This window comes from Plectropomus leopardus, chromosome 5 (assembly GCF_026936395.1).
Source record: "Plectropomus leopardus strain MGB_pleo_1.0 chromosome 5, ASM2693639v1, whole genome shotgun sequence".
NCBI lineage: Eukaryota > Metazoa > Chordata > Actinopteri > Perciformes > Serranidae > Plectropomus > Plectropomus leopardus.
Window position 1 is genome coordinate 11,532,593 of NC_142180.1, and position 27,893 is coordinate 11,560,485.

The window sequence follows — 27,893 nt, forward strand, 5'->3', positions numbered from 1 at the left end:
AAATAGTTGCAATGCTGTCTCTAATTCTGAGCCTATTATTATGAGCAACAGAATTAAAAATCTTTTTGTAATGGAATTGGGGCATGGCTGGGTAATATTAGCCATGTGATGCTAACAGTTATCCCTCTCACAGTGGGTGTGAGGGATAACAATTCACGGTGATTGGCGGAATTTGCATTAATTGTCACAATGGCAACATCACAACATCTTGGAGGGACTTATCTATTAGATAGATAGATGCATAGATAGATAGATAGATAGATAGCTTTATCATCATTTTACAGGATATAGTGAAATTTGGAGTGCTACTCCTATCAGTGTAGTTAAAATAAAAATAAATAAAACAAGATGTGCGATTCGCAGACACACACACACACACACACACACACAAACACACACACACAGTAACTCATAATAAACACATTACTCAGTAGTAAAACAGTGCAAATATAAGTTTAAAGCAGTGCCAAGATGAATAGTGAGGTAGATTGCACAGATGGCTTATTGCACTAATTTAACAAACATCAAAAGAAATGCAGACAAAAACAACAAACAAAAGCACTGAGTTAAAGAGACTAGAGCTGCTGCACCAGTGCACACTGCCGTCTTGCATCCCATCTCATCCCACAATGTTGAAGAGAGTTACTTTTACATAGTTGGATATTCATCATTCACAATATAAAGTCACAGGCTCCTCAAAGAAGTGGTTATATCTTATGCTAAAATATACTAAAAGCAACCTTGGTGCTTAGTGTGTTTGTGTCAACTTTTATTTTAACATGCAAATAGCTGCCAGATATTCACTGTGGTGCTCAAGGATACTCAGGCTATGTACGGTAGATGACTGCTGACACTAAAGCTTTCCTGCACAATTTCCAGTTATATCAATGCTCTCTCAAAACACAAAGCCAGATGCTCATAAAGCCAGTATGATAGTGGACCTTCAATCTTTTGCTATCAGCTGCCTTACTGTAACCATGAAGGCTGGGTGTAGAAATCAAGGTCACATGCATTGTAGTTATTGAGGGAAAAAAGCATGTTACTTTACTGTCCCTATTCAGTCCAGGATATTAAATCTTATCTAATCTTCTCATTTGAATGTGACCTATTCTCCTGTTGGTGAATGTCAAGGTCCAGGGGACCTATTATTGATAAAAGAGCGTGTTATAGGAATACAGCAGATACAGTAGTTCATAATACTTTTCTAAAACTACTCGATAGCTTGGATGTGTGAGTTCAACCATTTTGAAAGCAGTCTGTCGTGGGATAGACGGATCAATAACGATGTATGAATGACTGACTAAAACACTGACCTGATTGTGAAAGTATTGATTATAATTGGATGTGTTTACTGAAGGCAGCCACCATCAAATACAGAGCTGAATATCCGTTGAGATGTCCATCCAGTTTATCCCAAATTAAAATGATCCACTAAGAGAAAATACTGACAACTATTTAAACAATAAACGGTGCATCTCAGACTTTGACTCTCAAAATTAGTTTTTGATAGTAATAATTTCTGTATTTATGAGATACTCACTGGTCAACTGTAGAACTTTTTTTTTCTTTAGTGCAAAACAGATATTTTTGAATTTTTAGAATCTCAAGAAAAGGAAAAACACAAAATAGAACCTGAGATGATAAAGAAAAAAAAAAAAAAAACAATTTAGCAGTAGAGCTTGGAGTAAGCCATTAAGCTAGCGTCACTAATTACCACGCCTTTGTTTAATGATTTGCTGTTACTGAAGACATTGTTCCAACCGTCAAAATGATTAACTGAGCTCATGACAAACAATATGTGGCAGCTAATTAGGTGGTCTTTAAAACACGCTCAGAACCTGTTAATTGCATCTTTGTGCTGGTGAGATGAGAAAGACGGTGGGACTTTCGAGTTTCATCAACACACTGGCGGCGCTTCTACACTGAAATGAAAACCAACTTATTGTTGCTGATAATTGACTTTTTGTTGAATCCTTCCCATAAAAAGCCATAGTCTAATCATAGTTTAGAAATTGTAATTCTGCGTGGCAGAATTAAACTTTGGATTTCTTTTTGCCAGAGTGCATGTGGCTGAAATCAGGGTGATACACCCTATATAAATGTCTTTTTCTTTTATTCTTTTTACAATTCCAAAACTATAAACAAAAGAGCTAAAGGCATGTGTGGCTGTCTAGCCTAATACCTACATTAGTAAGCCAGATTTTACTAGCTGTGTGTCTTTGACTACTATTATTTTCAGAGAGTTGGGTTATGCTAGCAGGACCGTCTCTTTAACGCTCCAGCAGCTCCTACCAGATAATTACAATTGTGAAACTCATGAATGAAGCGTAAATGCCCAGACACACTGAACTGACATGAAAGGCTAGCAACAACAGAGGGCAACTGTTACTACGCATCACGTCGTCTGTGTCTTGCCCAAAAAGTTTCAGGTGATCACATCACCGAGACTACAGTCAACGGCCAACTAGCACGTATGTTCTGCATCTGTGCGAGAGGAGCAATAACAATAACACAAACAATTAGAAACGAAAGAATTAAAAAAAAATTTAATTTCATTTTAAAAGAATTTAAAAATGAATTTACAGTTTGTCCTTGATCCTGCCACGTCTTTTGAATTTTTAGGTTGTTTACCCTGACTTTGTCCATTTGTTTACTTTTTGTTTACTTTCTCCACCTTCATTACTCTTCTTGTACGTTTAGCTGCACTGCCAGTTAAAGTGATTTCATTCACCGATGGGCTTAGCCCTCTCCCATGCTGATTCGGTATGCTGTGTAATGCCAAATGAAGCTCACTGATTGCCAGACATTGACCAATGGCTGACGAATGACTTAGTATGTCAGGGATGTAAGTGATTGGATGGTTTGTAATAACTTAGATTTTTCATTATCATCCAGAAATGCAAGGACAATGCTCTTTCTTTGTCTCCATGTCTTCTATATAGATCATCAGCTGGGGAAGCTGCAGATTTTTAAATTAAGTGTCAAGCAACACTTTTTTCTGCACCAAATACGCCATTTTTGTTGAGCAGCACCCCTTAAAAAGTGTCGAGGACCCTACCATGAATCAGGTTTAAGACTTTTGAGCATTAAATCTGACACTGCTAGCATTGTAAACTGCATATGTGCTTTGTGAGAACAGAGGGCTTGACAGGCTAACAACTGTAACTGAGGGGGGTGATGTCTGTAAGGTGGAATAGCTGACCATTACACTTTTTACTCTACAGGCAGTCAACGGAGTCTCCAACAAGAGCCCTTACCCCGCCCAGCAACTGTCAATCAACATTACAACCAATCAGGCTGGTGAGTGTGGAGGTGCAAAAAGCTGTGTGCGTGTGTGTAGAAACATCTGTGTTTGTGTGTGTGTGTGTGTGAACATGCCCTGGGGCACGGTAGATTATGTGAGGGGAGGGATGGCTAGGGGGATAAAGGAAATTGAGCTACAGCTTTTTAATTCATAAAACATGTTATAAGCTTGTCATCTCTCTGCCTCTGTCTTCCTTTGTCCCCCTCTTCTCTGTCTTCCCTGCACTTCCCCAGCTTTCATCCTGTTTTCCTCTTTCCCTCTGCCTCTCTCTCTGTTCTCTTTTCCTTGCCTTTATCCCCTCTCCCTGCCCTCCCCTCTCTGCCTCCCCCATCTCTGACAGTGTAATTCTTAGAGACTATAAAGTGAGCTGAGTTACTGCTCCATCAATACTTTATAGAGACAGACACAAGTGATATTTCCTCCGCTACCCAAATTTAGATTTAAAAGCCGCTTTGCTCTGATGGAAAACACATCATTTACCTCATCTACGGCAACCCAGGCTCATTCCTAATCGAAACATGATCCATTGTCACCCCGCCGCTTTCTGAGCGCATTTGTTACCGCTGCCGGATGCAAAACTCTCTTATCCCTGAAATCTTTTAGGACTCAACAAAAACTGATTTATTTTCAGGTTGACTGCACCGGGGAGGGTTTTAAATTATGCAATAGGTTTAGCGTATTTCATGGGACCCTAGGATATGAAACTCACTCGACATATAGAGAAGCCCGTAAAATGTCGATTGTGGCAATATTAAAAATGACTGTGAGGATTTCAGGTGACAGCTTGCTCACGCTGCCAATAATGACTACAGAGGGAGTATTGGACTCATGAGGTATCACAGCGTTTACTGAGGATTATTGCAGCCCCATGATGTCCTGATGACTCAGCTGTGTAAGATGCATACATCCTCAATATGACTTACATCAATTTGATACTGGTTACTAGTGTACTATCAATCTCCGTGTCTTGATTCCTTCCTCTCTTAGCGATCAAATGAAGTTCAAATGTGATGAAAACCATCTCGTAAAAAGATCCGGGAGCCAAAACCAAAAAATACATTATAGCCAAGAGCTTCTGGTTCCTAAAATTATGAGTAAAAATGCATTACAGACATAACTCTTCCCTCCCCATCAGTGACAAGAGCAGTAATTTGTTTTCATGAGCCTGGATGAGGAAACATTTTTCTCCTTTGGGTGTAAATAATCCTTGGCAATATGTCATTATATTACACTCTATATTTCCATATTTATGGAGTTTAAGCATGCTAGCAGATCTTTTAACTGCCTAATTGATTGTGTGTACTTGTGTGTGTGTTTGTGTGTGTGTCTTTAACAGCTCCCTCAGTAGTTCCCATAATGCACCAAGTGAGCTCAACGAGCCGCAGTTTCTCGTTGTCATGGCCACCGCCCGAGCAGCCCAACGGAATTATCCTCGACTACGAGATACGATACTTCGACAAGGTAGAGTGGGATGATTAATGTATGTGAGTGTTTGTGTGTGTATGTGTGCACGCGCGCTTTTTGTTGTTATGGTCACAGACAGTAATCCATTAGAGTCGATAAAACAGGCGAATCAATATCAACTACATCTAAGTCATCTATTATCAGGACTCAGTGAGAAGCAGCAACAGTCTCACGGTTTCTCACATACTTTGCTTGGTTCATAATAACTTGTTAACTTATTATTCATGCTTGTATGTTTATTTACTGTTTACGCCATCTTCACCAGGTATATGAGGTCACAACATTTCCTTTTTATTGCACAGATAAATGGGTCAGTTGGCCAATCAGAGAATTACAAAAATCTTGGTCAGTTGGTCAATGAAACACTTCAAGAAAACATACACATTGACATTCAGCTATTTAGAGAAAGAGTGTTTTTACTCAAAGGAATATTTTAACAATTCAAGAAAAAAAAACATGAATTCTGTTGCTGAGAGTCAGATGTGAAGAATGGCACCACTCTCATGTCTGTCTGTTTAATACCAATACCCTATACTAGTCTTATGCTAAGCTAAAATAATTATCTTCAGGCTGCATCTGTAGGCTTTCAAACCCACTACAGATGAAACCATGCTCACTTTTGCATCACTAAAGAGGCCTGCCAGACATCAAGTCCTGGTGATTGGCTGCCAGCCTACTGCTTCAAATAGTATTCACTGCAGGAAGTTGGGTGCTGGCTCAAAAAGTAACTTATAGCTAGGCGCCCTGTAGCTTGAGTTTAACAGTGGCTTTGCACACTGCTCTTGCCAGAAAAGCACTGAAGAATTCTACTGTCTCTCCTTGAAGGCAGGACATTGGCTCTCAGTGCCCCTATACCTCCTTTATGTATCTGTGTGTCTTGTGTACATGTCTTTGCCTCCCCTGTGTTTATCCGTCTTAGCTCAATTACCCATATTGCTATTTTTGAAGCTACTGTAGCTGTCATATTTTGCAAAGATGGACCTGTAGTGGCTGGTCGCCCCCCCCCCCAACTCAGATAAGCAAACTTTCCAGCTTTGTAGTCTCCCATAGGTGGAGGGTGAGCTGAAGGGACTGTAGGGTACATCCATGGGTGAGCTATAGCTCAGCGTCTTTTTCAGTGACTTGGTGGGCCTTGATGTCTAGCTGCCTGCTCTAATCATGTTTAAGTGGGTGTGATATATTCTAAAGTGGGTTGGAAAAACTTCAGATGCCTCCTGACTCCACCTTCCTATTGAACAGATCTGTACAGACATGGTAAGTGGTAATAGTGGTAATGATCCCCTCATCTAATCTTGGCAAGGAAAGCAAATATGTGTATTTCTCAAATTGTTTCCTCACCAAATACTGTATGCAAACCATCACTTGTCAAAAAGACAAAAAGATTTTATAAAGGACATAAGTTAACAAAGGCAAAACAATCTTACAATTTCATCAAATGTAATTAGCGAATTGCATATCCATATAACAAGAATTAGAAACAAATGACATAAAAATGTTCCTGTGTATGAATAAATTGTAACATCTATTTTTTGTAAAATAATTTAGTAAATTCCCTTTTTTAAACTCCAAGTAGTGGAATATCACATGCAGATTTAGAAACACAAAATCGCCCAGAAAACCATCCAGAAATGCCAGATATTTCCCACTTCTGTTGGTAAACCAGACAGATTATTTTGATAAATGTTCATTATCTTCCATTTGTTCTTCACTAAAAGGGGTTGTTTTTTTCAACATGTGCTGTAGATAGTCTTTTTCACTGGACAGAAAGAGTCATTTGTTATGTTGCAAGAAAAAATTGTACAAAATAAGATTGTCCTTCTTTAGTTTGGGTTGTAGAAAACTGGTCTTAAACTTAATTCCGAATGGCATTAAAAAAAGTTTTAAATCAGTTTTGCCTTAAGCTGCAAGAACCCTACTTAAGGTTAATGGGAAGAAAGGAACACAATTCAAAGTGTAATAAATGCATTGTCTTTTTCATCCATCGGCACAACATCCCAGCCACCTAAAAGAGTGTGTGGGAGTCTTTCTCACTTGTGTTTAAGTTGCTGCCCTCTGAGACACCTGCTGTTATTCAGGTATTCATGTATTTCACCAGCTATTTCAGCAAATAACAAAAAAATGTTAACTAAATACAGCACTGTGCACTGTTCCATCACACATGCACATGCAAAACATTGACACATATTAGACATTATGAGTTAGTGATGTGTGTTTTTGAGTCCCTTACCCACAGTATCTTTCAAAATAATTACTCAATGTCTAGTTCTTGCATTATTCCTCATGTTATTATTCATTATTTCATGTCACTTAAAATAAGCACTAATGGTTGATAAAAAAACTCATTATTAGTATTAGTTCTAGGAGGTGTTGAATACTGCTCATAACACGATGATAAATGAAAAACAACTGAATTCAGAAACATGTCAACATATTTCTTAGATTTATAATTCCTGTAATTGATATATTTTCTCTCTCACTTATGCCTAATGTCTGTTTAAGAGTCGGGTTCATGCTTCATCTTTTATACAATATTATTTCCTAATAAGTCGCGATTGAGCTTAGGACCACAATGCATATTTCATGGAGCCTGTAGTCATCCTGACAGGGTTTAACAGTGATGAAGAGCCTTTCTTTATTCCAGCACACATCAATTGTTGATCGCAGTCATGCAGCAAAAATGAGCATCCATTCATTAATAAGTGGCTTCAGTGGGATCCTGTCAAACTGTAAGACTACATCACTCCAACTGAATTTTGAAAGGTTTATTGATTTATACAATACAACAAAGCTATGCATGTTTCTTCCATTAAAAAACAGTTAATTTAGTTTGAGTTGCAGCAGTTTCATAAGCTGTAGCACACAATATGGAATCTAATTAGGATCTGTGGGAGATCCAATTAAAAGCCTTTAATTGGTCAAGTTACTCATCCTGTGTGTCTCGTGCAGGCCACTCTTCACTTTAATCGCTAGAGGAAACAACCTCAGACAATTATAGACGGTGACTTAGACAAACATAAATTAGACCTGCCAAAAAAAGTACTTCTGTTGCAGTTGAATCATTAAATAATTTGATGCCTGCAGGAGATAAAACTACATGTTTTATGGCCATTTTATAAGAGTGTAATCACATCAAGTCTTATTTATTTACTCAATGATATCATGGCACATTGTTACAGCTTGAATGCAGCTTTTCACTATAGGCTGTTCTCTGTGATGCTTGCATGTGCTGCAGAGTCCTCAGGGAGGAATGTTACAGTGTTTGTTGACTGCAGTCACTAATATTGCTCTATTGTTTGTTGAGTGAAATTATTTCCAAGATTCATCTCCTCAGCTCACAGTTGATTTGGCCTTCAGGTGTCTCTGTGGACGCTGGTGTCTCAATATGTGCCAGAAGAGATCGCAGAAAGTTACCTTTATTTATGAAGGATAGACTGTTTCCTCCCAAAGACAGAAATTTACTATCACATAGGGGTTCCACACAAATCCCCAGTTGCAGCAGGGGCTTGGAAGCCAATTTGAAACTGTGGAATAACATCTTTCGAGTCCATCACGTGATGCCATTAGGCCAAAAAAAGACTTCACCCGTAGACTTACACTGTGAAAGAGATATCTGCAAACCAGTGGATACATTTTTTAGTTACCCCAGCAAAATTACCAATTTCACAAACTGGATTTGATGCATTTGGTCTGTAACATTTTAAAAGTCAAGAGACCTGATTCATCAAATAATCATGTATAATAATGTCACTCTTTTTTGGCTTCATTTGCCACTGAGCAACTTTCACAGGAATGAACCGCTGCCAAATCTTTATTCAGTTCTCTGTATACATCCATAGTTTCACAAAATAGTCATTAGTCAAACATCAAAATCACATGTCGCTTTCTATCATTGTAGACTAATGCTTCATCTGCAGATATGCAACTGTGGGCGCTGTGGGTAGTAGTTGTTGTGGGCTCAGATGGCCCTTTATCGACCAAAGGTGGATATAACTTTTGATTTTGTTAAATAAACAGAATTCAAGGTATTTAGAGCAGAAAAGACTCCCACTTTTCAAGAAAGCAGTTGTGTTGTTGCTGCAGTCAAACAGTATCTCCAGCTTAGACGAGCCTGTTGGGGGTTTAGTCAAATCAAATCTCAGCTCATTAGAAAAAAGCCAAAGTCAGTTGAGGACTCTGCTATTTCACTTATACTCCCAGGTGGGTCCTGCCAAAATTAACGGTTATAATTAAGACTTTAAAGAAAAAAATAAATAATTTATTGTTAATGGGTGAAAAAAATCTGATATATCTCTCGTGATTAATTAACTAGGTTGCTACTTTTTGTGAGTAATCGATGACTACAAAAATGTAGAATCCGTGAATGCCCTACCACCACAGAAAATAGCACATCTCTGCAGGAAACCATCCAGTCATCCAGCCTTGGATGTTGAGTTGTAAATCTCAGGCTGTTTAGGTGGAAAAAAAACGAGATATCCAGTATGATTCTTTGTATTCTCTTTAAAATCACCAATGATAAGCAGATCTCTTGATGAATATGTGCTTACTGAAAAGTTTAATTATGTCCTTTAACTAAATTCTTTGGAAGTATGCTACATCATCATTGTGCACACAGGACTTCCACTGCTTCTCCACCTGTTTTTCTAAGCTTATCCGAGGCCGGTCAAAGTAGTCCAGACCTCCCTTTCACAGCAACGTCTTCCAGATCCTCCTAAGGGATCCTGAGGCTTTCGCATACCAGGTGACACATATGATCCCTAGGGTCTTCTACCAGTTTGACATGCCCAGAAAGCTTTCAAGATGAGGTGCCCAGGTGGCATCCTTATCAGATGCCCAAACTAGCTCCTTCTTATGCACAGGAACAGCCACTCTACTTCTATCTCCCTCCACATGTCTCAGCACTTCACTGTCTCTTTAAGGACTTGTTTTCAGTGTTTTGCAAAAGAGAATAAAGAGTGAATGTGATGATAAAAAATGTCACTCCCCTGCTTTTCACTGTGTATGTCAACATCTTGAGAGCACTGGAAGATTTTTCTATCTCCCCAGCTGAATCACTTAAAGACAAGAAGACCAAAGCACCAATTTATTTGCCAGTGGATGCTGCTGAAATCAAAACTCCTACCACTCTGCTCTGTGAGACTGTCTGACTGAAGCAATCAAGCCTCCAGCTGTCCTGTAGTGGACAAGGTCCTAACGTGTATGAACCGTGAGACTAAGGCACAAAACACTTTGCTGCCAGAGCCCGATGATCGAGCTGGCCTGCATAAAGAATGTCAAACCGGGGGCACCAATGAGAGCCTCTGATTCAGGGGTGAAATGTGCAGGACCTGATTGCTTTCCCATCAAAGACTGCTGCTCCAGGACAGAATATAAAACTCAAAAGAAAGGACAAACTGCGGCTGCATATCTTGTCTTTTTTGTAATTCAGTCAGTGGGAAGCAATGCATTTGGAGACTGAAAGTTAAATTAAAAGCGTATCTATCACCCAAAGCTAAACATAAGAATATTCTCATCTTTTCTGTAGCTGAGCCAGCAGCTGCAAAAACAGATTCAGAGACTTTCACTGCAGACAGATTAAAAACAAAGAGCAAAGCACCTACAAGGGATTGTGTGCGAAACACCAAAAGAACAACATGCCTCCTCATCCACACCCACATTTGATTTCCTGCCATCTTCCTATCCTTTTTTATAAAACTAAAGAAACAGTTTTTGGATTTTTGGGGCAAGATGGCACTGTAAGTCTTTGGGTTCTTTTTTTTTTCTTTTTAATACATATTATCATATTGTCATCCATAACTCACTAAAATTCTGAGATACAATCATAACAACACACTGTAAATGCTCAAGACTGTTGTCAAATCTCTTTCTTATCTATTCTCTTTGATGTAAACACTCAGTCCTAAAGTCCATGACTCTAGAGGGCTGGCTCACACATTCCAATTTTCCAGCACAACATAGGGTAAGGCCATGATTCCACTGTGAAGCACCGGAGAAAGAGAGAGTGTGTGTTCTTTATATTATTGTGATTCTTATTGCTTCTTATAGTTTAGTATATGCCATCTATTAATATGTAAATCCTATAAGCAAACTAAGTACAGTGCTGGCATAGTGCACAGTATAATCTTGGTATCCTGCAAAAGTCCTTCCCTTATTATTTAATTATTATTTATTATTTTCTTTTACATACTTCAGTATATTCATGATCTTTCCTGTCTTGGGCTCACATTTTGAAATGCTGCTAATGTGGTCAGCACATGCTGATCCAGGGTCTAATCTCTAGTATAATAAAAACTGGGTTTTAACTGTCCTCCTTTCTGATTTTCCTTCTGGAAATTTGATTCAAATATATCTTTCTGAGCTCATTGAGTGTCATTGCTCTCCAATTTGTGAAATGCATTTATGCCATTTCAGAATGTGGTTCATGTGTGCTCAAAGAAGACACATTGCAGATTTAGCTGTTCAGATCTGTAATGTTTAAGTTGTCCTGAGAACTAACACTTTGTGACCATGCAAGTGACTGTTAGAAGTAAAGGCAGAAGTATTTTGACATTGTTTTACTGCCACAGAATCTCTTGGGAAGGAGCTCAGGTGGAACGTTGGCTGTACAACGTGTCTGACTTTGTCAGCAGAAACCACAGTTTACATGCGGTCTCACATCAGTCAACATTGGTTTCTTATCTGTCCCTAACCCCCACTAGTGGCAGATCAGAAAATGCTCATATGAAACATTAACTTTGGAAAGCACTGATAAATGTTGTTGTTTTTGTTGTTGTGGTGGTGGTAGTGTGATAGTTAGTTGGAATGATCATATACATTCAGTGCCAATGGAAATTTGACTCAAGCTAAAACACATATCGGAACATTATACAAACTTAGCACGGTATGGGGCCCTATAGCATTGTTGACAGTTTTTCCTTTGTTAGCCATGAGCAGCCAATACAAGTTCAGCTCCAACTCACTTGTCACTCTGACAAAAACAAAACAAAACAAAACAAAAAACCTTTATCACTTACAGAATAAACTCATTTTGTTACTTAAACATGTTCCAAAGATTGTTCCAAATTAACTTCATACAATAAATGGAAACAAGACAAAAAAAGATTTCCCTTGATGTCATAAAAGAGTCAAAAAGTAGTCAAATGACTATCTTAACCACGGCAAACACCTTCCACTAATAGCTACAGGTCAGAGCTTGCACACCAAGTATCTATAATATCAGAAACATTTGTTCATTTAAACAAATACAACCAAAAGCTAAAATAAATACATGTACATTAAAGTTAGCTGAAACACCAAAAATTATGCTCAAATTATGTGACATAAGCAAAGCTTAACCATGTGTTTTGACTGCTACGACAATTGTAAATCACTTTTTGACAGCATCATATAATGTTATGTCAGGCAAACGATATGCCAGTGTGAAAATTGAAAAGTTTGGAAATGCACCTTAGTCATTGAGATAACTTTAGCAGCAACCTCAGAGGATGATAAATAAAGCCAATGCAGATGTGCCAAAAACTGCACTTCACTGAATGTCCTGTGACTTGAGGCTGGCTCAAAAACAGAGTAAATTCCTGAAGACACCCATCTTAAAATGCTGTTTACAACCAGACAAGAAAGGTCTCTATAGCTTATTTCAGCATTCATGAAAACTGTAGGGTGGGTTTGATTTATGTTTTTATATAACTCAACTATTCGTGTTTATTATGTCCCAAAGTTATGTTTATTTAAGGGCAGGGCTGGATTAAGTGACAGCTGTCTGCGGGGCGTCACCACAGTCTACAAGCCAGTTCCACCTCTCACTCCTCCACAGCTCCACACTCTCATTTAAATATGGTCACTGCTGGCTCCAAAAAACAAAGATGTGACAGCTGAAATGCTGAACTTGAGGCTTCATAACAGCAGTCCACAAACCAATGAGCAACATAATGGTAGCTACATCCATTATTTTTACAGTGTATGAGATAACTGCACTTGCAGCACAGAGCTGCTTCACTTATGACATTGCCACTGTTCAGCTGTTGGTTGAACATTGCATTTAAACATTAATATTTTCATGCTGATCCAGATCCATAGAATACTTCACAAACTATAACCAGAAATCACCTGGGAAGCTCATGCTTCCAGAAATGATTTAAAAACAAAAGATGTTGCAGGTAACCAAAAAAAACAAAAAAACCAAAACAAATTAACAGTAAAAAGACATCTCACTCCTGCTCAAGTGGCGGGGGTGCTGCACCTGGCAGTGAAGGTGCTACTTCCCACGGTTTGAGTAAAAGTGAAGTGCCAGGGAAAGATAGAAAATAGCAGAAGCAGAGAGAGAAAGCTGAGCTTCTGCCTCTAGGAGAGCAATTAGAGTAAGTTTAGGACAGAGTGAGAAGAACTGCATTCGCTGTGAGATGTACTGTAGCTGCAGTCTGACAGCCGCAGATAAAACACTTATTTTGTCAAAATCAGGGCAGCGACTTTACAGTAAGCTGGCCTTACTCGCCGCTGTCTTTGCTTTAACATTATTTAACATGGAAGCCAATTAAGACCCAGAATCAAACACTGGCAGTCTCTTCTTTCATTGTCCCTTCTTTTCACAATTTGATGCACATCTTAGGAAAGGAGAAACACTGTACTTTATACTGGAGACAAGCCAACCACATAAAGTGACTAATTTTAGCTTCAAGCGAAGAAGTCCTCGGGGAGCAGTTTGATAAGGCTTGAGAAAGGGAGGACAGGTTTTTTCTTACTAGACAGCTGTACCCTACCTCCTTTTCCCCACCTTCCTATCCTCCATCTTCTTCATCCTCCCTCCTCACCTCCTTCCCCCTTCATAGCCACTCTATAGATAATGAGGTTTTAATGTTGTAAATTTGATATGGCACAGGGAGGCAGGATTTTCTTCACTACTTATCTCTGGCTTCCAGACCTTCCCAGATGGGTTGCCCCCTAACCTTTTCACTGTGGCAGGCATAGAGCCCCCCCACCTCTCCTACCCACACACACACACACACACACACACACACACACACACACACACACACACACACACACACACACACACACATACCTTCAAATTCAAACCCCACCCCAACTCAGTACCCCAATTTCTTTGGCTACTTCCAAATGTATCTCTATCATATCTTCTCGTAGCTTTTAACTCTGCAAACTCTGTTACTTTTCCATGTTCAATATATCAGTAATACACTCATATAAACTAGATTCTAATGAAGTTAGATACAGTGTATTAATATACGGTACACAAGAACAACAATAATACCTGACACAAGACATGTCACACCATAATAATAACAATAAAGCAACCAAACCAAAATCAGCAAAAATGGAACTCCTGCAGACAGCCATATATATATATATAAACCATAATAGCTTGAGCATTAATTCCTTTTGCATCAGAAAAGTAAGGCCTCTGTCTTCCTTTTTTAGAATGCCATTACTTTAAGGTACCTTTTGTGTCATGCAAATGTAGCATTTTGCAGAAATTTCGCTAGAATTTCCCTGAAGAGATCATAAGGCTCCCGCTTCATTATGTTGTATGCTTGTAGTGATGTCATGGTAATGGTGCCAGAGAAAAGAATGATGAATCCATCACGCCTTTGCAATCTGCTCATAAAAATAAGCATAATTCAAATACTGAATAATGTACATAGTTTACATAAGTTATGGAGTGTTTAGAAATATTTTGTTTATGTTTCTACATCTAAGATCTGACGGAAAGAAAACCCTGCAATTTTTGTACTTTTTTTTAATGACACAGTTTCAATGCATTTATCATTTATTAGGATTTATTGACTTACATTACCTTTTCGTTTAGCTTGTAAAGATTTTAGGGATATAAAGCATTTGAAGATACTCCAAGAAATGACATCACATTGACCAAAAATACCAATGTAGGCACTTGTGGACCATTTCTATTGCAGAGTTCAAAGGGTTGAAACCATCAAGGGTGCAATATGTATTTGTTGTTGAGAATTATTAAGATAACATAAATGAAAACTCAGTCATCTTTAACCTCTTTATATTCATGTGCATGTTCTCTCTCTTCTGACAACCCTCCCTCTTCCTATCTCTCTTTCCTCCCGCAACCCTCGCTTTCTTTGCGCTCTTTTCCCTCCTGAACTCTCCTCCTCATCTCCGTCATTTCTCTCCCTCTCCTTTTTGCTCTGCCGTCGACCCCTCCACCTCCTTCATCCTCATGGCATGAGTCCCTCCCCCATCCTTTCATGCCATCTCCACACCATATTTGTCGTTCCCCCTGGACCGCTTCGATCTCGGCGCAGCAAAAACCTTTTTATCTGAAAGAAATGGGTGAGAGGAAGCATATAGAGGGAGGGTGTAGAAAGATAGAGCTAAAAGGTTGTAGCCTTGGGTTTATAAGATAGGTCTGATAGGTCCAGCTAATTCACCTCAGAAGGAGGACGGGGCGGAAAGAGGCCTAAATGCTCTGGTAGACGTGTCTCTATGGGCAACAACTAATTAACTGCATTATCAATGGGTAATATTTGGAGGAGATGGATGAAAGAAAGGGTCAAAGTGGTGGGAAAAAGACCAAGAAATCAAAGAGGAAGGGTTTAAAGAGATTTTTTTCTTTTTTTTCACAAAATGTGAAGATGGTAGACAGAATGACTACGAATACAAAATATACTTTTTCATCTAGTGGTGTCTTGCATTGTAAATAGTTTTATGCGCCAAAGCTTTGAATTATGCCCTTTTCTTCCTTCTTTCTGTCACCACTCCAGGAAAATGAGAATAAATGGTATCCCATTTGTGCTGCACAAAACCCTGAAAAATGACATTTGTAAAGTTTAATGGCGATGTGTTTTTCCAGAAACAACGACCCACTATCTCTTCTGAACTTGCTTTTACTAGGACAGTGTCTTCAGTATAGTAGTTCTTATCAGATCTATTCACACCGAGATCTGTGAATTATCCAGAGTAAAATGACAAAGATGACTTGCTGTTGAGTTTACCAAATGTCGTTAAAAACATGGGAAGGTACCACTTACAAAGCAATTTTACAACAGCTGAAAATCATATATTCTTGCTGAAAGTTCAAGGTTTAACTTCTCGCCTTGCTGCTGTGATATAGTGGTGCGCTCCTGGCTGTGTGAGAACACCATGATATCCCTGTTGTGTGTGCTAACAGATGCAACAGATTAAACCTCAGTACCCCAGTTAGTGATGCGATGCTGGATGTGGCCAGAGGTGCAAAAACTTTAAGGCAGAGAGGACAGTTCAGATTTTAGAAAAGCTTTTCATCCTGCTGTTAAAGGGGAACTACACCCATTTTCAGAATATATACTTGCTATTCCTATGGTCTAAGACAGTCCAAAAATATCAGTTAACATGAGCAACTCCCTTCCAAATCAAAATGCTAGAGTGCTCAAATTTGTGATGCCATAGGGTTTGAAGTCTTGAGCTGCTCCATAGACAATGAATTGGGAAATATACTCTAGATGAAACAACCATGTGAAGGTTCAGAGTCTATTGAAAAATTTTCTATTTCACAACTGAGAACAGTAGAGTAGAATAAAGCTCATTTGGATATAAAAAAATCATAAGATCATAAAAATAACATGTTGGAATTCTTAGGTGGTGTTCCCCATTAAGTTTCTGTTTAAAGGGTCAGTTCACCCCCCTAAAATTAGACATATGTTATCACTCGACACTAGTGATTTTTTGCAATACAAGCGTTCCAGTTTAATGTACAAAGGTTTATCTGTTTTTCAGACTTCTGCTCCACCCCAGTACAATAAATGTAAATAAATATTTGCTCATTCTGCTTGTAATATGGAAAATTTGGAAAAGCCCACCGATCAACATGACCCAGTCACTCTGGATAGTCTAAACATCATCACAGTGACTCTCTCTCAGTAGAAAGTGGTTTGAATGAAAAGTATTAGTAGTGTTGTCTGGGGATTACTCTGAGTAACTGTGACAATATTTCTGGCATAATTTCATTTCTTCCATTGTATTGTCGTGGAGGCAGATATCTCAATATAGACAAATAAACAAAAAAATCTGTTTCCATGACAACACAATGTACCACCAGGGGTAAATGTAAATTGTCTTCAGTAATTTTGGCAAACTCACCTTTTAAGGTGTGTATTGAGAGACAGACAGATGATATAAGTGTGTGTAGTACAGAAACAAAATGTAGTTTGTAATGTTCTTTCTTACTGCTGAAAAAACTGGCACGGTGAGACAAGATGAATGAATGACCAGATGAATTCAAACTCAAGATGTTGCAGTTGCAGCATCCTGTGAGGGAGTCACAGTTTGAAAGTGGTGAATGTCTCAGTTTGGGCTGGAACATTGGAAGAATTAATCTTGTCTTAGCTGAAGGCCGAAACCGAGTACTAAATTTAGTCTCTCTTAGTCTGTGACTGAGGAAGTCTTATTGTCTGTCTTGCCTTGCTATAAAACATATTCATCTCTCTCTCTCAACTTCCTCTTCAGTCCCTGTCGTCAGTGCTGAACAGCTCAGTGGTCCAGAGTGAAACACCCAATGTTGTTCTGGAAGGTCTGAGGCCCGGAACTGGCTATGTGGTCCAGGTGAGGGCCCGCACTGTGGCCGGCTACGGAGCTTACAGCAAGGACATGCTCTTTCAAACACTCACTGATGGTAAGTGGGTGGTGGGCTGGCTGGCTGGAGTGTGTGGAGGTGTGTGTGTGTCGGTGGGGGTTTATGGTGGAGAGAAAAGAGAGTGCAGGAGTGAGAGGGGGGATGTGAGAGGTTGAGCAAGAGTGAAAATCTGGCTGTGAAGTAATTAAATTCTGCCCTACTTTGTGTGTGTGTGTGTGTGCGTGCGTGTGTGTGTGTGTGTGTGTGTGCGTTTTTCTGCAGATGAGTACAAGTCAGAGCTAGGACAGCAGCTCTCCCTGATTGCAGGCTCTTTAGTAGGTGGAGTGTGTATCGTCTCATTGGTAGCTATTGCCATCATCTGTACCAGGTAACGCATAGACACACATGTACACAGTATTACACACTCATGCCCATGCTGCATTCATGTGTGTGTCACGTAGCCCGCTGCGTATGTTACATACTTTGACTTGTCCAAAACGTTTTCTTTGAAAAAAGGCCTATTAATTAGTATTTCGCTTAACTAGAATTTTCCAGGGCTTTCAACCACACCTCACAGTCTGGACCCTCAGTCAGTCCCCACCCCCCCCCATAGGACCATCTGTTATCATGTGAAGCTCCATACTTTGGTCATGTGATGATAACTGAGCCATCTCCATGACAACGGAGCAAACTGTATCTGGTGGCAATCACTGTGAGATCTGGTTGACAGTCAGTAAATGTACCTTGAGGCAACATTTTAAGCGAAAAGTAAAGTTTTTAAGCTCAGGGATAATCTCCATATTTATCTTTTTTTTCATTATTTTAGGGATTCTGTTGCATTTTGAACTGCTTACTTGACTTTTATAACCTAAAAAAAGGATTACATTAAAGCTTTGCTAACAAGAAAATGTTTTAACTGCTGTGAGCAACTCATTTAATTTTTGTGCAACCATATGCTGCTGAATACTGTATCTTAATAAGACTTACGTACTGACATTGCATTAAGAAAATCCAGTAAAATATAATAAAGATAAAATAGAATAGAAATACTTTATTAATCCCCTGAAGGAAATTGTTTCGTTACAGCAGCAAATAAGAGAGCAGCAACTGAATAAAATATTTGTTAAAAAGGCAAAATAATGCAAATATATATAGAAAGAAAGGCACGTAACATAGAATGAAATAGAATAGAATAAAATAAAATAACAATTATGATAATGATATGTACAGTATGTACAAAGAACAAACAAACAAAAAAGCCAGAAAGATTAAAAAGAGCAAGAAAAAAGAAAAAATGAGCAAATAAGTGTGCAAAAAGTGAAGATGGATGTGCAAACATAGTAATGTGCAGAATAGAGAGCAGATGTGCAACAGAGACAATGATCAGTTTGTCCAAAAACAGCCCTGATAAAAAGAGCCCGGTAGTCGAAAGTATTTCTCAGCTTGACGTGGTAATTTACTGCAATTGCTGAAAGCAACTCATGCAATCACTAGAACTGCAATTTTTTAACAATGACGACTAAGGTTTGATAGACAAAAATGATTTATTATTGATTCGACAATTTTAGAACAGATCGGGACTTTCTGAAATGCCTGAAGTTACCGTGACCCCGTGACCTCCCAGAAATAGTGAGCGACTCGCCGTCTCGCCTGTGTGCGGTGTAAGGTGTCTATTGTGAGGATCAGTTGACGTATTGAAATATTACAGACTGCATTTCTTTGGTTCCAGTCTCAGATGAAAGCAGGAAACAAGAGCTGACAACACAGAACAGAAACCAGCCATATAATACTAATGAATTCCTGAAAGACTTTTTCCCTCTCCGAGGCAGACTTTTTTCGACATTCAAGAAGACTATTTATTTTACCTCAACTCAGCTGAAGTGAAGACAGCCAATTAGCATTTCTAACTTTCCTAACTTCTGTGTAACATTTCTGTCTGCTTGCCTCTTTCCCCCAAATTCTCTCCGTTTGTGTTTCTGTCTGCAGGAGAAGGCAGCTTAAGGAGAGCGTGTATGGTGACAAGCTGCAGCAGTACAACGGCGGAGGAGGTACGACCCGAACTGAAACTTAAAATCAGCTCGTCTTTTCTCTTTTCTTACATACACGAAACTTTCAAAGCAGGGTTTATATTTACACTTTCTAATTCTCTCCTCAGAGGTGACTCTGAGGCCAGACATGTTCAGTGGTCCCACCCCGACTGTGACCTTTCCCACCCTGTCTGAGGGTCATAGTTCACCGGGGGTCAAGATCTACATTGACCCCTTCACCTACGAGGACCCCAACGAGGCTGTGCGGGAATTTGCCAAGGAAATCGACCCCTCCTGTGTCAAAATAGAGGAGGTCATTGGATCAGGTAGAAATTTTCGTGTCTTTGACCCTTGGTTGCACTTTGACTCTCTCTCATGTTGTTTCTATAACATGTTAAAAACTCAAATGCCTCAGAGGGAAAATCCATGATCATTTTAACATGTCAATTATGATTGTGTGTTTTCTTGAAGAGTAAGATAAAAAAAAAACGAATCACAGTCTATGTGCTTATCTACTCTAAACTGCTTCAAAAGGCAACGTTGAAAAAGTAAACCTTAGTTTTCTTTAATGAGACCAACTGTCACTTGAAACAGCAGATAGTCTACAGTAAATTAATCAAGTTCTTCAACTGTGCCAGACATTCCTATCAATGAGAAAGATCTGGAAACGTGCAATGCCAATTTATTATTTTTGCTTTATTTTTTTCCTTTGAAGTCAGGAGAGATGTTTTATTCATGCTGAAAACTTTCACAGGAATAAATTAAAACTGTCTTCGTGCATTCTCTTTGGCTATCTGAGCTGAACTGTAAAAATGCCGTGTGATGTTTGGCAAATAGAGAAAGTTGGATGTGAAACGGAGTCCCACAGCATCCTCTGAAATATTTCGGGGGGCAGAGTTTTAGCTGTCGGATGTCAGAGAGAAAAGGGGGAAAAAGATTGAAATGAGAAACAAATAATAAGGACACATTTTTACAGTTGCTAAGATCAAATGCCTTATTTTACTACTGGTCCCTGAGCACTGAAACTATGCACCATCTTCAGCCATTTCTTTTTAGCTGCATTGTCCCCAAGGGCATCCAAGTCAGGTGAGACACAGAACAAGCAGATTTTAGCATAAGAGATGCATCAAGAACTTAATATAATACATAAAACATAAAGATATGTAAAACATATGCTAAAAGCCAAAACGCAAGGTCATGAATAGGTTCACAAAATGCAGTGTACATCCAGTGACTGCACAAAATAAAACCAGGAGAACATCCAGCCATTATCCTCCATCAGTTGTAGGGTGACCCATGAAAAGAAATGGGCATTTGGATATCCAAACTCTATGATGAAGTACTCAGATGTGTTCATTATTTAATTTCCCCTGGAAATACACAATACTGAGGAATTACCCCGAGGTCTGTTAGTGATATTAATGCTTTATGCAGATATTTGCATCAAAAATATGAATAAATAATCTATTCAAGGTCTTAAAGGCATAGGCAGTGTATCATCTTTGCATTGAAGTATGAGATCTTTTTAATGAAAGCTCAATGCTACATGCTTTAGGGTCAAAGTCAAAGCAACAAACTACCGCAAGGTCCTATGAGAAAGTTTGCTACCCAGCTGCCATGTTGAAAACAGTCGAGCCAAAACCAAGCACCCCTCACCAACCACGCCATGAGAATTATTAGTAGTATTTCTTTTTTCATAGACTACCTAATGTACTACTGTCAGGATATAGTGACAGCTTCAGCAAATATGACGAAAAGTGTTTTTTATAAAAGTTACCAGCTGCACTTTAATAGGTTCATCTGAAAATCTTAAGATAGGCACAAGGCTCTTTCAGCAACGTGGTCAAAAGACCCCAACACTCCCATATTTTTTCCCTGTGTCCATTTTTTTTGACAGTTTATTTCATTGTAGATGATTTGGTTACATTTACTATTACAGTAAAATCTACAGGTCCTGCATTATCATTTCATCTTATAGTGATATCTTATAGTGTCAAATCTAGTTCTAAGATGCCTCTTTCAGTATATATTGCTCTCATATGATGCATATTCCTAATATGGTGTGTATTTTAATCTAATTACAACAAACTCACACACATCACACAGTATTACAGTATTATTCCAGCATGTGATTACTGGTTGCGCCAGACTGAGTGGGAACTTGGGCGTAACAGGGTACATACACACTGCACAAAGGGCAGTAGACCGGGAATCATAAGGGGTCATGCAGCGCAATTGTTGTTTTGGAGTCCCTTAACAGTTTAAAGAAATACTTCGTCCAAAAAATGACCATTCGAATGCCAATTACTCACAGGCTGTCACCTTTAATCCACAAAGAAAACTGTTTTTCTTGCATGACTCCAAAGAGAACAGATAATCCAAAAAGGGCAAACATTCCTTATGAAAAGAAGTAATCAGGCTCCACATTTACCAACAGAAGAACTATATCCAAACATCTGTTTACAAATTCTTACACACTTGTCTGTGCATGTGATCATTTGCACGGCCTTGTGTTAAAGTTTTAGCAAAAATACATGAGTTTGGGAACTACAGAGCATATAACTGGACAAATCAATCTTGGATTATACTGTACCAGTTGTGTGAAAGTTTGTAAACGGATGTTTTGATATAGTTTTGTGGACCCTGATTACTTTAATTCATGGGAATGTTTTCCCTTTTGGATTCTCCGTTCACTGTGAAGGCATGCGAGAAAAACAAAGTTTTTCATGAACTCTAGGTGAGAAGTAGTGAGTAACCTGTAATTGATTTTCAAATGATTACTTTGTGAGTGAAGTTTTCCTTTAATTTGTCAATGGGTTGGCAGTAAAGTTAAAATCCTTTGAAAAGTCAGAAGAGAAACCGTCAACAGATGAAAGAATAATGACAGAAGTAACCCTCTGTCTTTGTCTAATCTAAGTGACACAACAAATTAGAACAATATCAAAGGGATATTTACCACAACATAAGGTATGACTTATTTTATATTGCTTATTGGTATGTATTGTCATATCACCCAACCTTGTTGCCACCATCTGTCTCCAGTACAATTATATTTAGCATTTTCTTTCTTTCCTTCTCAACAGTAGTTCATTATCTTGTGCAGATTTCCTTCTTCCTTTTTGATTTATTAGTGATATTTGTACCTCAAACCATAATAGATCGCAGAATAGAGGCATTTTTTTTTCCTTGGACCAAAACCAATCAAACCCAAATGGCCATGGAGCCCGGTGTGATAAAGGTCATGAACCAGATTCAGACCCTCACCGCTGAGAGTATGTGCTTTCGGCTTTGCTCTGTTGAGCCACTCTGAGAGGCTTTCCGTAATCCCTCCGTTTCTCGCTTTATTTCTCTCAGGGGAAGGTTTCTCACCTCAGCCAGAGGTGACGGAGGAGGGATGAAAACCATGGGGAGGGGAGGGAAGATTTGAGCCAAGGTGATATGAGATGTGGTCCGACTTTTAGTTCTGAAACGGTTGAATCTCTCCCATTCTACCACCATAGAAAGTAAAAATTCATCCACAGCTCTATTGTCTTTCCCCCTCCCTCTGACTTTCTCTTTTTGTTTTTCTTGCTGTACTTCTTTGATACTTCCTCCTATCTCCATCTCTCTCTGTGATTCAGCCCCTCTAGAGTTTTAGAGTTTGTTTGCGTATGGAGAAATGCTAAAACAAAGAACCAAGGGGGGAAAAGGCAGAACAACAGATTGAGGAGGGAAGATAAAAGAAGAAAGCACCCTAAGGAGATGATAAAAATATCTCACCTCACTCTCTCTTCCTCTCTCTCTGTGATAACACCCTTCTCTTTTCCTCCTCCCTTATTACTATCACTGACACTGCAAGAAATGTCATTCATTAAAAGCATTTTATTTAAGTCCTGAAACACTTACGTTTACAATAGAAAGCAGCTATAACATCTAACCTGACAGGCTTCTTTATTAACTTTCGATGTATTTGATATACTGTTTTTAGACATGATTTCAGAATAAAACCAATGAATACCAATCAGTGCTCCGTCTTTTCCTCGACCACATCTATTTTAGAAGAGGAAGTGACATGTCACCCGATCTCGCCTCCAAAATTGCTGCTTTCATCCATCTCCATCCATCCTTCCATTCTTCCTCCCTTCTTTGCCCTTATTGTCAATGCCTCATTTCCATTCTTACTCTTTCACTTCACCAACCCATTTCTTCTTCCATTCTTCATCCCATTTCGCTCTCCATCCATCTCTACTTGAGCTGGTTTACAGCAGTGACAGTAGATAGTTTTTAATGAGCAGTGAGATGTGGAGCAGAGATCACAGTGAGACAGGACGACACAGCCTGTCATCCAATTCCCATCACTCATCTATTATTCACACATGATTTATATCTCTGAGATGAGGACTTTTATTTTGAAGCGATATTCAATTTTCATGTCCCCGAGCAGCATATGACTGCATTTACTGTGACAAAAGACATCTGTGTCTCCGGCAGCGTAGGAAATTTTCTGTGCATTGAACAAGTTCAAAATGGTTCATAATTTTTAACATCATAACGAACCACGACCACTCAATTCATTGATCGACATTCCAACTCAGAAAAAAAGCAAGAACCAAAGACACATGAAGGTGGCAACCTCCTGCAGCTTTTAGTTGAAACAGTTCTGCCTCCTAAAACATTATGAAAGGGAATGCTGGAAATCCTAAAATAGAATAACTTTTGGTTTTTTTTGCACAACACTGCATTTGTCTCCTCCACACTGTGTGTCTTTTGTTTTGAACATGGTGCATTCTGGGACACTGCGTTGACTGATCCAACTGAAACATGTCTGACTTTTAACTGCATAGCATATGTCAGTTATAAATCTAAAAAAAATGATCACCTGCTGGATCACAGTACTACTCCCTGGAACACCAAATTGGTTAACAAATAATGAATAATAAAGTATGTCATCGAGTAATCAAATTCATAAACAGTAAAACCTTTTGGATTCAAGGGGTACTACCAGTTTAGTCGTCCCAAGAACTACCTGAAAAACAGTTGTATTTAAAAGGTATAGTGTACTCCATCAAATGTTTTTGTCAGATGATCATATAGCTATCTTTCCAAATATCTCCAGTCAAACTACACCTGAATATGATAGTTTTTGCACTGTGAGTCTGATTTCGGACCGTCCCGACTCCCTACTGGATCAGCAATCTTTGTATTACAGCTGTTACTGTTTCAGCTCTCCTCCTGGATACCCAGGACACAACACTAAGCTGTTAAGCAGTCTCAAAAAGCTTGTAGATGCCAATACAGAAATGGCTTGCCAAACTTGTTTAACCTGTTAATAACCATTAGGTAATGTTAGAGGTGTGATGCTATCACTTATCCCCATCACTGTGTGTGTTCCCCCTGGCAATATTTTGCACTATTGCTTCTTCTTGGGTTTAGTGTTGTTCAGGAAGATTGTGAGGGGTTTCAAAGAAATAAAAACAAGCCAGAGCATTTTTTGTCCTATAGCAGAATGCTAGTACATTGATTCCACTCCTCTGTCAAGTGCTGACGCAGCGCTGTGAAGACTGGTCTGGCTTTGCAAGACTAAAGACTGTGCTAATAAGCTCATTAGGAATGTTTACTGGGGTAATAAATTAAGTGAAAGTTAGGCTAGTTTTCTAATAAAGTTCTAAACGCTTATTTTTGCTATCGGTCGCACCCTACTGGCCATTAGCAAGAATGCAGGTTTAAGGCATTTCAGCATTGGCTTCTCTTTTCAGACCCCGGGGCTAGTCCACTTCATTCATACAGTCTGTGGAACAGAGTTAGAAAATACTTTGGCCTTCAAGAATAATTAAACTGCCTGTAGGGATTAAACCTATGAACATGGTACAATCTCTTCATCCATGAGGCCACCTGGCTGCCTTTGTTTAAACCACTAGATGAAAGTTGAGGTGTGGTGTACAAAGCCAAGTACCTTCACTATAATAATGCCATTGTCGCTTTTATCTTGTCTGCCAACCTCTGCTACAAACCCTTTCACACCCCCTGAGAGGAGCTGTTGAGGGGATTCAATTTTGTTGTTCTTTCGGCCTCCAAAAATACCTCCAGTGTCCCCTTGGGCAAAGCCCTCGACCTCAATCTGGTCGAGCAAAGCTGCTCAGAGGCCATCATTGTAAGATTGAGCATGCAGAGGGCAGCTCCAACAACTGAGTGAGTGTTTATGTGTTTAACACGCCCTGCCCCTCTCGCAACTGCCCGACTCTGCCACGGCAAAGGACAGCATGCTCCTTCTTGTCTTATTGACGGAGGATTTTTAATAATGAATGGAAGCCAAATGGTATGAATTTCAGCCCCTTCACTGGTGACCCATTTCTACATCATAAAATTTGATTAAAATGCAATTATTTATTCACCCTTTATTATGTAATCATTTATTTAAGGGCTCTGAATTCAAAGCAGCATTATAAAGACAACCATCTCCAATTATGCACTTGTTTCTCCCTGCTGAGTCTTATACTGTTTTATGCTCTTAGACAGTATCTTTAATTTCAGCCACTTAATGTTTTCTCCTTTTTTCAGGTGAGTTTGGGGAGGTGTACAAAGGTCGCCTGAAGCCTGTCGGGAAAAAAGAAATTCCTGTGGCCATCAAGACCCTGAAGGTTGGCTACTCTGAGAGGCAGAGGAGAGACTTCCTGTCCGAGGCATCGATCATGGGCCAGTTTGACCAGCCAAACATTATCAGACTGGAGGGCGTCGTCACCAAAAGCAGACCTACGATGATCATCACGGAGTTCATGGAGAACGGAGCACTTGACTCATTTCTCAGGGTGAGTAACACATATATACTCTACACAGACACATGCAGGTGTAGCTTTTTTAACACTCTGATCTTACAAGTTATATAAACGTCCATCTAAAGAAAATGAGTTTTACTGGATCGAAGGTCAATAAAATCGTACAGCTTGATAGTCAAAGTAGTTAGTTCATTCTTGACTTTGGAAACAGCAGCTGGCAGTCTTAATCTAAGCTTAAGATACTCGGTTATTCTGGAGCTTTAAACTGTGTCACATGCTCTTCAGCAGATTGTGTTTGCCACTATAGAATGTGGATGTTAAAACGTTTCATGATTCTGAAGACCCCTAGGACATATTTATAAAACTAGAGTTTAACATTTCATTCATTACCTTTGAAGCAGTGAAAACAATCTCATCTTAAAGCTACTAAAATTTACTGGAAAAATTACTCTGCTTCAAAAATGTCTTTATACCATTTAGTAATTGTGATTAAATAAGCAGCATCCCTATGACTCAAAGTAAGAGGCAGAGTTAGAGCTTATATTTTCATGTCTTTTTAAAGTCCATTTACGTTCTTGTTTATTATGGTCATAACGGTCGGATCGCGTCAGCACAGTTGAAAGCACCAGAACGAGCTGAGATTGTTTTGTCAGCATATCAAACAGTTCTTATACAATTTACAATTAAAACTAACTTGAATGAAATTAATAATAATGAAATTATTTTAAATGACTTACTAACAGTCCTTAAAGGTCCTCTGTGTATGATCTAGGGAGATTTAGGGGGATTTAGCGTCATCTAGCGATAAGGATTACTGACTGTAACAAGTTAAACAGAAGAAGCCAAAATGTTCACAGAGGTCTTTTCCTCTTCAAAATAAATGGACCAGGTGATTAAAACCATTAAAAACACAGAATAACGCAACTGAAAGTGCAAATGAATGTTTCTCCGATGTTGACTGGCATGTCAGAGACGAGCCGCTAACCCAGCACCTGCTAACTATGGCTACACCGAAAACCGATTTCTAGGCTCTGGAGCTTCAGCATTTAACAACATTGAATAATTGGAGCTTCGGTCGTTGGTGCAAGGGACACTGTGTGCCCACAGCTGACCCCTGAAAGAGAGAGACACCTTGCGCCCGGAGCTTTAGCGTCAGGTGAGGGAGTGCCGGGAATCCTGACCACAACAGTTTCTGCATCAGAGACAACATGTGCCTACAGCTTCAGCGTCAGGTGATAGAGACACCATGCAGAAGCCCAAGTGCCTCCGACTGCTTGACAGCAGTTGTGACACTTTATAGTTTGTGAAGTTGCAAAACCCCTGACAGACCCGCAATACAACAAACTGTGTCCAGTGTTATAAAATTAATCAAATTTGGTTGTGCAACTGAAATGATAACTGTCCTTACTATGGAAGATGTTAAAACTTGCCTGCTCTGTGCAGCACAGAAGGGCTCCACTCGGGCGAGCTGCAGGGGGGCTGATGTGCTTGCGTTCCAGTGCTGCTCACACCAACACAGAAATAAACCCATTAATAACCATTTGGTAAAATGATCATTCCTGTCACTGTGTGTGTGACAGGCGCAGCAGCAGGATCATGATAAACAGAAAGAAAAAGAGGGGCTAAGTAGACCAACTCAAACTCCGGAAGTGTTGGGTTCAGTGACCTTTCTATGCATTTCTTGTGACATTACACAGCTTGTGAGTTTTTATCACCATGGACAAATGAATGTAGACCATACTAACGCCAGCAAATCTAAGATGTAAGATGTATTT

General features: G+C 39.2%; 1 protein-coding gene across 1 annotated transcript in view; it reads left to right on the top strand.

Annotated features, from left to right (window-relative positions):
- Positions 1–27,893, top strand: part of LOC121964183 (ephrin type-B receptor 1-like) — a 110,354-nt gene that overhangs the window by 60,433 nt on the left and 22,028 nt on the right. The window contains exons 8-14 of the mRNA XM_042514399.2: positions 3,225–3,300; positions 4,641–4,765; positions 17,234–17,399; positions 17,622–17,727; positions 19,326–19,387; positions 19,495–19,692; positions 25,904–26,151. Of these exons, the coding sequence (XP_042370333.2) occupies positions 3,225–3,300; positions 4,641–4,765; positions 17,234–17,399; positions 17,622–17,727; positions 19,326–19,387; positions 19,495–19,692; positions 25,904–26,151 (981 nt within the window). The remainder of the gene's footprint in view (positions 1–3,224; positions 3,301–4,640; positions 4,766–17,233; positions 17,400–17,621; positions 17,728–19,325; positions 19,388–19,494; positions 19,693–25,903; positions 26,152–27,893) is intronic.